The sequence below is a fragment of the Solanum stenotomum genome, chromosome 9 (assembly GCF_019186545.1).
Source record: "Solanum stenotomum isolate F172 chromosome 9, ASM1918654v1, whole genome shotgun sequence".
In the NCBI taxonomy this organism is placed as follows: Eukaryota; Viridiplantae; Streptophyta; class Magnoliopsida; order Solanales; family Solanaceae; genus Solanum; species Solanum stenotomum.
The window spans coordinates 6,054,177-6,071,056 of NC_064290.1; the positions used below are offsets into that span (position 1 = coordinate 6,054,177).

At 29.0% G+C, this 16,880-nt stretch overlaps 1 protein-coding gene and 1 long non-coding RNA gene across 2 annotated transcripts in view; one reads left to right on the forward strand and one right to left on the reverse strand.

The window, feature by feature from the left end:
• LOC125876128 (uncharacterized) overlaps nt 1-1,681 on the forward strand; it is a 3,758-nt gene extending 2,077 nt beyond the window's left edge. Inside the window, exon 3 of the long non-coding RNA XR_007447475.1 lies at nt 1,336-1,681. This is a non-coding gene — a long non-coding RNA (uncharacterized LOC125876128). The remainder of the gene's footprint in view (nt 1-1,335) is intronic.
• A 2,370-nt stretch (nt 1,682-4,051) lies between these two features.
• On the reverse strand, nt 4,052-8,924 carry LOC125876111 (indole-3-acetic acid-amido synthetase GH3.10-like). Its single transcript, XM_049557227.1, has 5 exons — nt 8,511-8,924; nt 7,728-7,829; nt 6,327-6,718; nt 5,211-5,660; nt 4,052-4,618 (listed from the first exon to the last, which is right to left on the reverse strand). Exons 1-5 carry the CDS (start codon nt 8,825-8,827, stop codon nt 4,077-4,079), a joined length of 1,803 nt encoding a protein of 600 aa, XP_049413184.1. The 5' UTR covers nt 8,828-8,924; the 3' UTR covers nt 4,052-4,076.
• Nucleotides 8,925-16,880: the final 7,956 nt, after the last annotated feature.

The window sequence follows — 16,880 nt, forward strand, 5'->3', positions numbered from 1 at the left end:
TGAAAACCGTTTCGAAAAAGGAGTTGAAATGAGTTCACAAACTCAAATTTTCTATTAAATTCGGATTAGGCAAAAACCCCCAAATTTTTCAGTTGAGATCTCAAATTTTGATGTTAAAATCCATAAATAATCGATGGAAATCAAAGATCTAAGTTGGAAATAACTTACCCAATGAATTCCTTGCGAAAACCCACTTGAAATCACCTATTTTCGAGCTCTCAAAGTCTAAAAATGGAGAAATGGGTATTTTTCAAGTTGGGGGAAAATAGTTACTGGTTTTTGACTAAAAAAGACTGCTATTGCAGCTGAAATTGCAGCTGAAACACAACAATAACACCAAAGTTTAAGTCCCCGTTGGACCCTCGGGATTCGTTCGGAATCTCGTGCACACAAACTAAATATGTACCCCCACTAAATTCGACGTTCCGGACTCAATGGAACTGTCGGAATTTGAATTCGAGGACTCCTTGACCCGAAATTCAATAAGATGCCAAGAAACTAGTTTAACGCCAAAAAAATTCGAAACTCAAACGGAGCGTCTAAAAATTCAACCAAGACTCATTCTAGACTTAGAATCGCCTCCCGAAACCAACGGTACTCTCGAAATTTCAATCCGAGACTCGGAACCTCATATGTTGACCAAAGTCAACTCTTTATCACAATTTCACAACTTTAGCAACTTAGGACCTCAATTCTTCGTCTCAACTCCAAATTCAACTCCGTAACTTCACACAGACCCGTTTCGACATTCTAAAACTGCTGGAATCGACGGAAATCCGATCCGAGTCCCGAAACTCCAAATAACTTGAAAAAAACACTTTTTAACCAACTTTAACTCATAAAAACTCAACTTCTCAAAAACTCAACTTTTTACCAACTTTTCCTCAAACTAACTTTACAACCACAAAACATGGGACTTGGGGCAACTACCGAAAGGGCAAAATAGTCATTTCCACGAAAAATTACCAAAATGACCTTTCGGGTCATTACACATAAATGGCGATTTAGGGCAATTTTCAGCCTTTATTAATCAAGAATCTTTAGTAAAGATAAGTAAATTACTCCCTAACTTGGTATTTTGATTTTTAGGCCTTAGAGGTAGTAAATTTCTGGATGTAAGACCTTGTGCTATTCTTCAGAATGATTAGTTTTGATTTATTTACCATAATTCACTAGGTAACCATGAGATTGGTAGTTCTAAGTGAATTAAAGGTGGAAAATTCCTTGATTAATTAGGTGGGAAAATCACGACTTTGACATGTGCTTTGGTATTATGATATAATCTGGGAATATATAAGCCATTTGTGATTGTTTTGTATTGTGTTATTATTTCAGATCGAGAACAAGATAAACTTCACAATAGGAGGCGAAGTTCGCGATCAGACTTGGGGCCCAGGTAGGCTAGGCTAAACTGAGTAGTTAGAGTTTTCTTCTATTTCATCAATATTTTTGTAGATTGACGGTAGGTTTCATGCCTGGACCTTTGGGCACAGAGTCTAGATGGTTGGAAACGTGTTAGTTATTGCTGTTTTTAGGACAAAAATATATTGGGTAGGTAATGATTATTCTCAGAAATAAGAAGGAATTCTCAGAAATGAATGTGTACTCATAATGGGGTCCAACATCGACCTTTTGTTGTAATGATTGATGTATAGTGTAATCTTAAGTTTTAAGAAATAATTTTGGGGAATTAGTAAACTATTGTTAAGACTAAGACATGAAAAATATAATTTTTCTCTTTGATATACTTAAAAAATGACAATTAAAAATGAAAAAATAAAAGTGGATGAAGGAAGTAATTAATTTATTTTTATCTTTTTTATTTTTTAATTTATTACGAAACCCAAAATCAGGTCAATTATATGAGCCATATACTCGCTCCGTCCATAATTGTTTGTCAGGATAAGGTCATGCGCACCCTCAAGGAAAATTTAATAGAAGGTGTAGTTTGACTAATATAACCCTGCTATACCAAGAATACCAAAAGTCTACATAACTTTTCAATTGAACTACACTATCATTAAGGGCAGAATTGGAAAAAGGTGATTAATTGTTCTTGATTGTTTAAATTGACAATTAATCTTGGACATCTATTTTATACCTGTCAAATAATTGTGGACGGAGGGAATATTAAGTAATTTTAATGGAAAGGGGCTAAAGTGTCGTTAAACTATGGGAGGTGGTATATATTTACCAGCCATCAATCTTATAAGTGTGGATCGTTAGAAATAAAAGTATTTTTGAGCCAAAAGGTTGACACAATGAATATTTGGACGCCGAAAGATGGATGAAGAATGAATTTATTCTAATTCAGATAGTTAAGGGGCATTTTAGGCCATTCTCCGTTAATAAAAAGGGATAATCTTTCTTGGTAAATGGGTTATTTCCTCAAAATTCTATTTTGTTGTACTCTCCAAGAAATGGCCACCATTTGCATCTTCAATTTCTTATTCGAATTGAAAGAAGACAAGATGCTGTTGAAGTTTTTAAACGTTAAAGAGTAGTAAAGTAAAGATTAAAGCCTATAATCAATTTAAGCAAATAGATTACTCATATTATAATCAAATCAATGCTAGAAAACTATATGTATATTGAAAGCCAATTAGTCTCTAAATTTTTTTCTTTTCTTTTTTGTAAAAGAAAGAAATACAGGAAAAAACAATTTTTTTGAGCCGAGAGTCTATCGAAAACGATTTCTCAATCCTAAAATAAAATCAAGTGGGACTTTACCATGGATATATATGATATGTTATGTTGTTGTTTTTGGGGATTGAACATCCAACTAGCTAGGCCACTTAATACAATAGGTTGAGAATCTTCGTTTGGATTGACTTAAAAAAAGTAGCTTTTAAGTCAAAAAATAAAAAAAAAAAAATTTAAATGACTTTTAAGTCAAAAAATAAAAAGTAAGGGGAGACATACATTTGATTTTTAACTTTTTAAAGTCATTTTAAACTAAAATAAGTTATTTTTAACCTTGTCAAACCCTTTAAAAAACTAAAAATGACTTAAAAGTATGTTTGATTAACTTTTAAACCAATCCAAACATACTCTAAAAAGCAATAAAATCGGATCCTTTAGGGATGAATATTACTAAGAGTTTGTTTGGACTGATCAACTTAAAAGTTAGTCAAATATATTTTTTAGTCATTTTTAACTTTTGAGAGTGTTTGACAAAGTTAAAAGTAACTTTAAAAAAGTTGAAAGTTGAAAGTTAAAAGTAGGTATACCCTCTTATTTTTAATTTTTTAACTTAAAAGTTACTAAAGTTTGACTTTTTAAAAACTATTTTTAAAAAACTTTTTTTTTTAAAGTTAACCAAACGGGCTCTAATCATAAGTGTGTAATATTTTACTAGTGTTATTAAACAAAGGAAAAAACATGAAGAGATATATTAAAGTGTTTATATACATAAATTCATTATTTGAAAGAACCATATTAAAATTTAAAATATTATCCTGAATCTAATTAGTATGTTATATATATATATATATATAAACAATACATAGGTGCTGTAGGATGATTTTATAGCAACTTAATTACTTTGGATATGCTAGAAAAATTGTTTTGTTTAAACCAAATTGGACACCTAAATTTAGAAGGAAAGTGAATAAAAAAAATACTGCATTTAGCTCCTAGTGATGTAACAGTTGTGTTAACGTTATAAGCTTTAACATGCTTAATATATAAAATTATATCTAATCACGTACAATTTTATATAGCAATGTAGTAAAAGAAATACTATATTTAACTCGTTTCTACTATGTCTCGTGGATATCCAACGTTAACGTGAATCACGTGATACATAAATATTGAAAGTGTCTAAATGATCATTTTGTAAGTTTGTCAAAGTGTTCAATTGAAACAATAGAAATGAGTATACATCCTCAAAGTTAGAGTGTTTAGTTGTCAATTGAAACCAAGATGTTGACGGCGACTAATAAGGATAATTCTTCAATATTTTAAAGTTTAAGTTATTTTTGAATGAACTAAAAATAAAAATATATCACATAAATTAAGATGTCATGAATCGTGAATACATATCAACTGAATAATCACCATATTATTCTAATTTATCACCCATAAGCTGTGCTATAAAACCTCTTAATGGTACAAACATTAAGGATTTTTAGTAACGCTTTGTTGCTAGTGCATCTAGGAGTTTTGAACTGACTCAATGCAGCCCCATTTCCTATGTAATATTCCAATATTTTCTTGAAAGTGCCTTTCTCTACAATGCATAGCTCTAATGGACCAATTGATTTTGTTCTTCTTGACACAACATAACCATGATCTACAAACGAAGCATCCATATCTCTACAACACTCATCGAGTACCTTTTCATCGATTTCCCCTTTGATTTCCCAATAAATCACATAGTGACCGGGTTGCTTTGTCACGTTTGCATGGCTCGTGAAATCTACTAGCTCGGCTCGGCTTGTGCCCTTGCTTAGTAACTGTGAGCCTCTCTCCACTACTAACTGGAGGTCTTTTTCAGTGTTCTTATCGATGTTTACTGTTAATATCAGGTTTCTCCTGCATATGAAGTTGAGTTTAGGGGTTTTATTGTAAAAACCATCCACTTCTACCACATCCCCTAATCTATATCTATAAAGACCTGCAAGTAGCGGTTCAAATAGTTAAAAGAGAATTCAATGAAGTATACAAAGTAGAAATGATGATAATATAAAAATAGGAATTAGTTATTTATAAAACTAGTTGTTCATATGTCGTTGAATAGAATTAGTCTCAATTTTGTGTTGTTCAACGACATAGGTGGAAGGCGGACTCATGATTTGAAAAAGTAATTGAAGCACTAGTACTGGTCTATGGCTAAAAATAATGTCGTGTTTAATATTTGTGCACACTAAAGGACCATTTGTGCACCATATGCCAACATAACCAATTATTCAATCTTTGTGAATGAGGGTGTTAGTCAAAATATATACCTCATATTTAATATATATTATTATTATGTTTTTTTTGACGGGGCACGTGAGTCATGCGACCCCTTACCCTAAGGGTAGGTCCGCTTCTGTATGTAATTAAGTACTAAAATTTCATAAATATTTAATTTTGAACTATACTTTCATAAGTACACAAAAATCTTAAATGTTGAACTCATAAATTTTAATTCTGAATCTGATATGTGATATTTATATGCATGTAGTAACAAAATTGACAAAATAAATAGAGTATATTTTACGTACCTGTAAAAGTTGTTAGGACGATTTCATATTGCTGTCCACTCTTGACTTGACACAAGGGCACAGGATTACCTTCTATGTAATCATCATTTGTTGAAGTAATATTTCCATTTTGGTAATTATAATTTAACTCGTGCCTAAAAAGGGGTATAAACTCAAAGTAAGAAAAAGTTGGTATAACTGCAAAAGTAACTTTTTCTGGTGGATTAGGTGGATCCACATTAACTCCAATCCAACTTTCAGTGGATCCATAATCAGCACTCACTAGAGGTAATTCCCCTGCATAATGTCTTAATTTTGTTAAATATGGCAGCATTGATCCTGTCATTATTGAGTAAACATACTTAGCATTTGGCCATAATTTTGGGATTATGCTAAACCAATCTGCCCTTTCTAGCTCCACACAAATTGATTCAATTCTTGAAGCCAACTCTGGATTAGGCTGAGTGATATCTGTTGAACACATAATGAAATAATTAAAAATGTATTATTTTTGTAATAGTTTAAACTTTTAAAATGAGATAATAACATACTTCAGTATTCATATAGCATAACTGTTTAAGTTTCAAAGTCGCTCATTATTAAAAAAAAATAATTCACTTGCTAGACCAAAGAAGAAAGAGTGAGACACGTAAGGGGCGAGTTGAAGACATAATGAAGTAATTAAAAATGTATTTTTTTTCGTAACAATTTAAGCTTAGTAACATGTATACTTCAACATTGATATCAGAGTAGACTAATAATCTTCTGTTCAAGTCTCACTACCACTCATTATTAAAAAGAATGTTTACGTACTAAGCCAAAGAAGAAAGAGTGTGGCACGTGAAGAGGTGTGTTGAAGACATATATAATGAAGTAATTAAAAATGTACTTCTTCAAAAAGTTCAAGCTTTTAGATTAGATGTCAAACATACTATAACATTGCAAACTAATTAATGATCTTATGTTCAACTCTCAATGTGACTCATTATATTTTAAAAATAATTTTTACGTGTTAGGCCAAAGAAGAAAGAGTGGGGCACGTGAGGGTCAGGGGTGTACGTGTACAACACATAACAAAGTAATTAAAAATGCACCCTCTTTAACAGTTTAAATTTTTAGATGAGATAATAACGATACCTGACATGGATTTTCGGACTTTATCTATGTTGATTCTTGAGCTAAGACTACCTTCCCTAATGTCATGGCACAATTCCTTCCACATTTCTTCAAATGATCTAAATGCTTCAACTATGCTATAAGCAAAAGTTGATGTAACAAATTCAACTTCATGTGAAAAATATAAGCCAAGAAGAAGGTGACAATATGTTGATTGTTTATAATCTCCACATGAAATAACTTCTTCAGGGCTACAAGTAAATGACTTTGTTTGTTGTTGTTTAATCTTGAATTCATCACTAGCATAATAGTGTGTTGTGGCTGTTCCTGCTATTATTCCTCCTTTTGTTTTACATTGTTTGCTACTGTATATAAATTCAAGAATTCTTCCTCCTCTTCTTATTGGATATATCCTGTGACACCCCACCATGCAAAATTAAGACAAAAATCAGTAAAATTTAAGAATAATTAACTCATGATCGAAAAGATTTTGTTTGGTCAAATTTTCAAAATCTGCTTTGCAGAAATAAAGTAATACTGTATTAGGGAATAATATTTTTAATATAGCAATTATTTTGAAAAACACGTCTGCGATATGATTAACAACAATTTATGGACCAAAATATCAAAAGTGTTTGTGGAAATAAGCTATTATTTTCGCGCTCCGAAAAACAGTGTCTGCTATTACTTAAAAAAATTATGTTTTAAACTAAAAGCTTGATCAAATAATTCAACAATAATCCAAGATATCAAAAGTGTTTATGGAGATAAGCTATTATTTTCACGCTATAAAAAACAGTATCGCTATTACTCAAAATTTTTATGTTTTTACCTAAAGGCTTGCTCAAATAATTCAACAACAATTTATGTCTGACCATGATATCAAAAGTGTAATGGAGATAAGCTATTATTTTCACGATCTGAAAAATAGTGTCTGCTATTACTCAAAATAGTTATGTTTTTACTTAAAAGCTTGATCAAATAATTCAACAACAATTTATGTCTTGACCAAGATATCAAGAGTGTTTTCGGAGAAAAGTTATTCTTTTCACGCTCTGAAAAATAGTTTATGCTGTGACTCAAAAAACTTATGTTTTACCTAAAAGCTTAATAAAAAATTCAACAACCATTTATGTCTCACCAAGATGTCAAAAGTGTTTTTGGAGAAAAGTTATTCTTTTCACGCTCTGAAAAATAGTTTCTGCTATTACTCAAAATACTTATGTTTTGCCTAAAAGCTTGACCAAACAACTTGATTCTCTAAAACAAACACTTGTACCAATATTAGAACAACAATTTATGCTTTATAACCAAAGTTCCAAAAATGTTTCTTTTTCAGCTTCCAAAAACACTTATTTTTAATTTCACTAAAAACTTGATCAAACACTTAAAAATCTCCAAAATTTGTATATTTCATCATACCTTGATCTATATGCTGCTGCCAACTTGAAAATCTGAAGAGTAGTTTGAGAGCTATGGTGTGTAAAGGGCACAAATTTTTGTCTTCCCTCTGTGGTTCCAGAACTAAACATAGTTTCCACAACCAATAAAATATCATTAAAGGCATATAGGTTAAAACAAACTTAAAACTTTTATTTGAAAAAAATAAATGCTGGGGTCTCTCATTTCATTGCATTCTTACTTATTAGTGAAAGAAACAAATTAGTAGCAGATTATAGTAATTTTGATTGCCAAATTAAGGCACAAAAGTATGCTCCAAAATTAAAGTAAACATGTATATACTAAGGAGAACAGAAATACTATAAAAAATAAATTTATTAGCTACGAACTTCGTTGCTAAATTGCTCTTAGCCAACAATTTTGTGATAATCGGTCGTTGAATAAGATTAGTGAAGAATTTTGTTGTTTAACTACAAAAATGTTCGTCGCTTATTTTATGTTACTTTTTTTTCTTTTGAGAGGTAGAGGGGGATATCGTATTATCGGAAGCTCCACCAATAAGGTGAAGGTGTGGACAACTCTTCAACTGAGCTACACCCCCATTATAGAAAGAAGGCGCGGACAACTCTCCAACTGAGCTACACCCCCATTATAGAAAGAAGGCACATACAACTCTCCAACTGAACTACACACCCCATTATAGAAAGAAGGTGTCGATAACTCTCCAACTGAGCTACACTCCCCCACCATAGAAAGCGCGATTTCAAAGGAAAGGTGGACAAATTCTTAAAAAAAAAACCTCACCTTAAGGATAGATTTGTTATGGGTTGTTGAGTGAGTAGAGGAGTTGTATCTCCATCAGCAATTCTCTTTGTAAAAGGCTCAATATCTGCATGAGAAGCAAGAGGGACTAAAGAAGCATAAATTGACTCCAATAAATTTTCATCAATTTCTTCAATCTTAATATCTCCAATCCATTTCTTGAGATACTCCACCCCATGGTTTAGTTCGAGAATTCGCCGAAGCGTCCGCCGTTGTACAGCGGCGGAATCCTCAGCGACTTCATCGAACCATCCTATGATGTCTGTTTTTATTTTATCCTTACAATTAATATTCGTCATATTTTGCTAGGCAAAGGGGGCTTGCAGCCAGCAGGAAGGAATTATTTGTAATGTTTTTGAAAAAATAATAAAACTATATAGTATAATATAATGTTGTTGTTGGGAAAGGATTTGCATTATTTGTTTGCTTTTAAAAAAATTGACTACACATGACTAGACAACTGTTTATATTGGAATTATTTAGAAGCTAGCTAGCTAGCTGTCAACATCAAAATTTTAAAGTCTCACTTATATTGGAATTAATTACTTCATCTATAAAAAGGATATTCCTTAGGTTTCACTTTTTTAAGTTATAGTTTTGATTGGACACTAAATTCAATAAAGAGTTGAAGATTTGTATATTACTATAAAAATATCTTATTAATGAAATATATCATAAGAATATGTTATTCCTTTCTAAATGAACTAATAACAAAATGGGGGGAGGGAGGAAGGATGTTTCTTACTAACGAGATTAGGGCATGACAGAGCTCCTCATTATGAAAAGTATTTCAAAGTATATATAGTTGATATCAGGGGCGGCTCAATGTACTTGGAGGCCTAAAGCGAAATTTCAATTAAAGGCCTAAAATCTTTTAGCTAGCAATTATTATATAACTTGTTAACATTATTCTATAAGTAATAAGTTGACAAAACAGCTTATAAGCTTCTTTTTCTTTTTTTTTTTTTGATTTAAAAACACATAAAATAAGTCAATCTAAACAGGCTTGTAATTCACTTTATCCAAAATATGATTTTTACTATTTATTCATATTTTTTATAGAGCTCTAACTTACCTATAGTATAAAAGGAGTCTAGAAAATTACACTGCGAGAGTTAGTGAAGAGAATGTAAGAAGACAAAACAAATTTTTCTTGATTTCTTCTATTTATTGAGGTTAAGGTGAATAAAATAATATATATATTTTTTAAGAAAAATATATTTATCTTAGATAATTATTTTTTTCTATAAAAAAAATTAACACATAATTTATTGTGGTAAAAATTAGAGGCCCCTAAAATTGAAGGCCTAAGGCATATGCCTAATTTTTATAAGCATTGAGCCGGCACTGGTTGATATTGAATTTCCTTGACTACAACTTATGTGTACTTTTTTATTCTAAATCATCTTAGTTGAAAATCTTGATTCTGCTTTTGACATATGCCTACAAGTTTGTCAGCACCCAATAACTTTGATTCTGATCTTATTTATGTATGTATTAATAAATAATTAATTCAAACTCCAATAATCTACCTTTTCTAAAATTCAAAATAACTCATAGTTAGTCGTCAACCAATAAGTAGAGCAAATCGAGTCAATATTTTGAGTTAATGAACTCTCAATTATTTATACACATTAAAAAAAATAGAATACAAACATATAGATTTGGCTCCCCTCCATTACACTTTCCCTCCATTTAGTCAAGTACACTTCTAGATGAGAGACATGTGTCCTATTCAATTTTTAAAGATCAAGATTATAGTATATTAATTAGCATTATAACCATAGTTAAGTTAACAAATTTTGGTAAACTATTCTCCAAATTTGGTAAGAACAAAATATTCCACATAAATTTTAATATCCATTAATATCATTATTTTCATCTTATATTTTATTTATTTAAATATTAAACTATGCGATATTTAAGATGAGAATCAACCAAAAAAAATTTTGTGCTAATAAAATTTATTTTTGAAATATTATGTTGAGAAACAAAAAAGAAGGTGAAAAATTATCAATGTTGACAAAAATTATAAAATAAAAGAACGGGAAATAAAAATAATAATAAAAAAGTTGAGATGTTATCAAGATTACAAATGTGAAATATCAAAATTCTAAAGTTTAGGAAAAAGTGTTGCTGCTGTGTTTGAAGAAGAAAAAAAAAGAAATATATATGTTTTTAAAAAATATTCTTTTATCTTCTTCGTTATTTTTTGGGAATTTTGAAAACATATTTAAAGCCAAAATATTTTTGAAGATTGTTATTTATCACGCTAAATAAAAATATTGTTAGATTCATGTTCTACTTTTTAATTTTTGAATATAAAAATATAAGATGAAATTAATGATATTAATAAATATTAAATTTGCGGGGAATATTTTGTTTTTATCAAATTTGGAGAATAATTTTCCAAAAAAATTGTTGACTTAACTATGGTTATGATACTTATTAATATACTGTAATCTTAAACTTTAAAAATTAAATCAAACACCTGTCTCTCAAGTCTCATCTAGAAGTGTATTTGACGAAATGGAGGAAAAGTGTAGTAGGGTATCAAGTTTCTAGATTATGCAGCCACATGCATTATGAAATATCACTGTCTCCAAAAATAGAGCAACCCCCCAAATCTCTTAAAAAAGAAATGTGTACGAATTCTTTATGAACGTAGAATTTTTCTTTCATCAGATTTCTTTTAGGAATTGGATGGAGATAAGAGTATCTATAGTATAGATATGGACCAATTAAGAACCATAAATTTGACAGCTGTATATGTTATTTTCCTCGTTTCAATTTGTTCATCCTACTTTTTCTTTTAATCTATTTTAAAAAAAAACGCCTCTTTCCCTTTTTAGGAACTCTTTCATTCTAACTTTACACATGATGACATGTTTGATTAAGATTACAAGATTCAAAAATCTTCTTTATTTTCTTATACTTTGTATCAATGCAAGTCAAAATAGGACATATATATNTGAATATAAAAATATAAGATGAAATTAATGATATTAATAAATATTAAATTTGCGGGGAATATTTTGTTTTTATCAAATTTGGAGAATAATTTTCCAAAAAAATTGTTGACTTAACTATGGTTATGATACTTATTAATATACTGTAATCTTAAACTTTAAAAATTAAATCAAACACCTGTCTCTCAAGTCTCATCTAGAAGTGTATTTGACGAAATGGAGGAAAAGTGTAATAGGGTATCAAGTTTCTAGATTATGCAGCCACATGCATTATGAAATATCACTGTCTCCAAAAATAGAGCAACCCCCCAAATCTCTTAAAAAAGAAATGTGTACGAATTCTTTATGAACGTAGAATTTTTCTTTCATCAGATTTCTTTTAGGAATTGGATGGAGATAAGAGTATCTATAGTATAGATATGGACCAATTAAGAACCATAAATTTGACAGCTGTATATGTTATTTTCCTCGTTTCAATTTGTTCATCCTACTTTTTCTTTTAATCTATTTTTAAAAAAAACGCCTCTTTCCCTTTTTAGGAACTCTTTCATTCTAACTTTACACATGATGACATGTTTGATTAAGATTACAAGATTCAAAAATCTTCTTTATTTTCTTATACTTTGTATCAATGCAAGTCAAAATAGGACATATATATATATATATGGGTAACCCTTTCCTTCAGTAATCTTACAACGAACAAGAGTTTTTCCATTATAAATTCGTACGGAGCAATCAACGAATTTCGGCGTAATAGAAAATCTACGTGACCAAATTTTCCTGTTAAAAAGAAGATCTCTCTTCTTCATTTAGCAAGTCTTCCAATCTTTGGTATAATTGAAAACTTCCTATTTTTGTCTACCAATAAATCGTAAAATGGTGAACTTAAAGAAAATTAAAGAAGTGGCCAACCTCCCTTTGTAAGAGAGCTAGGATTAGCTGTGCCATGTTTGTAGGTATCAAATTTACAAGATTGTAGGGGATAAGCCCATACCATCGGTCCGTGGAGGCGAATCCATGATTTAAGTTTATAACCTCAATATTTTACGAATTTATGACGCTCATGTAATTGACGGGAGGACAAACTTTTGAAGAAGAGATACACATTACACCTTAGCCAAAATCTCATATTGAAATGGGAAAAATCCAAGAGTAAAATCTATGTGTAGGCCTAGTTCCAGAGTAGACGACACCTTAACAATTGGACAAATTTTTAGTATTCAACCTGTCTGTTGTATTTTTTTAAATAAATAGATTTTTATACATAAATTTATTTTCCTCGTAAAAAAATATCAAATGAACCTGGTACACATGCATATTATCTTTGTATGATTAGGCTCGTGATTTAGCATAGTCGATAACGTTTAAGGTAAAGACTAAAAAGTGGTTGTCCATAGAGGGGACCAATTATTATTTATTATTTATTATTTTACTCCTAATAAGTAAAATGGATATTTTTCAAAGTAGTGATGGACAAATATTGAAATTCATTTACCAGGTTGGTCCTACCTAGCTTTTAACCATCATCAATAAGGATTGTGGTGGAGTGACGGGTAAATATTTATTCATTTTTAATAAAAGATTTTTGGTTTGAGTCTTTTTGAATATGGAGTTCTCTTTATTAGGGAGTGCTTTAGTCCTAATATGAAACTTCCTAGTGCGAATTTGAACTTAATAAGGCTCCAACATAAATACCCAACACTGAATAATAAAAAATAAAAAATAAAAAATAACAGGAAGGCCATATTCATTTAATTCTTCAAGAAATTAAAGTTGCATTAACATCTTGATTATGTGTACCACCAAAGACTTTGAGGGCCCAAAATTAATGCACTCGCTCATAATTAACATAACTATTTTACTACAGTAGCAATGATTTGAGAAATAAGAAATAGTGCTACAAATAAAATACGGAAAAAAATAATATATTTACTTATATGTTAAAAAGTGAAGAGTAAATATAAAAATCTGCATTTGAAATATTACACGACTAAAAGTGAAAGAGAGAGTAATTGAGAACTTCTAAAGAAGTAGTTCCTCCGTTTCTATTTATGTGTCGTCCTTACTAAAAATAGATGTTTCTTAATACTTGTCATTTCTCAAAATCAATATAAATGACACTATTTTTTTTTTACCTTTGAGAGTTATTAGCCTTGAAATTATGCATTTAACCAATATATATAGGAAAACAAAATAATTAATTCATGTTCATTGGTCAAATTAATTAATCAAAATAAATTAATTCATGTTTATTTATCAAAAAAATTAATTTCAAGAGAACACTAAATAAAACTATGATTATAAACTTGCCTAGTTTCTTAAAGAACATAAAACCTAAGACAGTGACAACTAAATAGAAACGAGGGAGTATACTCTTCTAGCACATATTCAGTCTTCATATAAACTTGGTTTTCCTTGGCAAGATATTTTTCAAAATATTTTAACAATATTAGTTATTTTAAAAAAAAGGCATGAAAGAGAAAAAGAAAATGCAGAAGCTACTACAACTTCGAGGCAAGAATTGTGTAAAAACTTGAACCAAGTTAACGTATAGACAGTAAAATTTGTTATTGCTAAAGGATGTCAAAGAAAATAGAATTAACGTTCAAAAACACGTTAAATTATTGTTTTTTTTTTGCTATAGTCATACCTCAATTATCAATTGTTAAATTTATCTATCTAAACTATCATTTTCTTTGTATTAAACCACACATCTATATTGAGTTAGCCAAATATTTATTCCCAATCGACAACAACGTCAACTCACCATCGAAATGTGTTTTAATACAAAAGAGAGTGATAGTTTAAATAAAAAATTCACAAAAAGATCACAGTTTAAATAGATAATTAAAATAAAAGATAGTTAAGGAGGTATAAAATTTGCGAAAAAATTATAATTCTTTCTCCGTTTACTCTTAAAAAGAAATATGACTAAGAACATATGGTCTAATTAAATAGCATCATCAATCAATTTTTTTTTTAATAATATATATATATAGAAAGGTTTAGAAATGCTATGAAAAGTACTACATATATTCAACCTTTAATTAATGAAGGAAAAAGGTGGCAACAATTAAAGAAAAAAAGATGTTATTTCCAATATATAAAAACAAAAATCAAAAGTTTTGAAAACGATACGATGGAACATCGGGAAGCATGATAGGATAGGGTGATGGAGATCCAAATTTGACATTATAACTAGTTATGGACGGAGCTAGAGATTAAGGCTCGAATTAGACTGAACACAATAATTTTAGTACATACATATACGTTTTGAGAATTTTTTTTTGATATACATAAATTATGGAAAAATCACACCATATACACATTTAAGAGACAATATTACGAGTTTTAAACCTACTCTTAAAAAATTCTTACTTATAACAGTTTAATTACGAGTTATAACATATCAATTAGATTTAACTTTATTTAAAAATCAATTAAAATTTACTTTATTAAATGATTAATCCTTTTATATTTTTATATTATTAATTATTTAATTATATTGATTGCAGTTCCTTTTATATAATCAATAGGTGAGAGAAATAATATTAATGAGAGAGAATCAAATTGTAATTATCTATTACACCTTTTAAGGGATTTTTTAACTTATTCAAATAACTTTTATTTATTAATTACTATTGAGGCCTTTAATTTTTATTTTTTTTAAAAAAATTATCACCGTATATTTAACATGTAATTTTCTCTCTCTTTAATCTTTTTTTTTTTTTTGCTTTTCTTGATGTTTTTTTTTTATTTTAAATTTTGATATTGTTTTTTTTTAATCTGATTTTTTTAGAATTAAGAATTCTATATTTTGAAAATTTGAATTTCGTTTTTTATTTTAATTAATCTAAAACTTGATTTCTTGAGAAAAAAAAACCGTTTTACGTAAATTTTGAACTTGTTTTTGGTGTGTTTTCTATATCTAAAATATTGTTTTGTTGGTGAAATAAGTATATTTAATTCTGAAATTTGTTGATATATATGGATAATATGAGATCATAAAATCTTTAATAAGGATTTCTTAAGTTTAGCTTAAATATGATAAAAAAAAATCACACTTGAATACGGAATATAAATTGAAGAGAGAGGAAAATATAGAACTTGTATTAATTATTGCAGTTTAGACTTTTAATTACATGTTTTGATTTTGGGGTGATGTATATTTCTTTTGCTACAATTTCTAACAACAATATATAATATGCATTGTTTTACAACCAAATTTATTCTTCTCGAATTTATACCCGTTGGATACTAATTTTATACATTTTTATATTTTGTCTTTGTTCTAAAATTTCAAGTTGGATATCAAGTGTATATAAATTGGATAAAATATTAACTTGTTTTAGATTGTCTAATTTGATTGAAATATCAGTTACATTTTGTTTTTTCCATTTTCAATTGAGATATTTGCTGGATACCAATTGAATACAACATTAACTTGTTTAGGTTGTCTAATTTGATTGAAATCTCAACCACATGTTGATTTTTCAATTTTCCAATGGGATATCAATTAAATACTAAATTTATACAAATTGGATACAATATTAACTAGTTTTACGTTGCCTATTTCAGTTGAAATCTCAATTACATGTTTTTTTTTTATTTTACCACTGGGACGTTAGTTGGATACCAAATGCATACCAATTTCATACTAAGATTTGACTTAATTTTTCTAGTCAATATCAATCGCATACAAACATTACCTATTTTTTTAGTATACATTTGAGAAACACTGAATACACAAATGATTAACTAGCACACATAATAAATATTCTAAAATTATAATTCATTAACTTAAGAGACAAAATAAATCAAAACATGAGTTTGCCACAATAAAACAACTAAATAAAAATAAAAATAAAAATAAAAATAAATTATGTCTTTTTTTCAGAAGGGTAATTTGAACATGTCTTCCTATTGTGTTCCTCCCGACGACATGTACTGCACGTAATCTTAGACCTCTTGAATTTCACATCAGCAAATCATTTACAAGTTGTGATCTCCGTATAGTTCTTTTTGAACCATGCGACAATAATTTCTGTTCCGACGCTTTTTGAATTGCATATTTTTCTGTTTCATCATAAATTATTGTGTCAATATTATATCATACAAAAGTACAAATAACTTTTATACATATGTTATAGCAATATACAAATTTCATACCATTTTTATGCTTACAAAATTCATACAAAACTTAAAATACATATGTTATTTTAAAACAATTTCATGTGTTATTACAGAATACAAAAGTAAAAGCACATACGTTATATCAGTATACAAATTTCATACAATTCTTATTCACACATTTCTTACATATTTCATGCCAAAACTTATCAATTATTCATATCAGGATCATGCCACTAGAATACCAAAATAA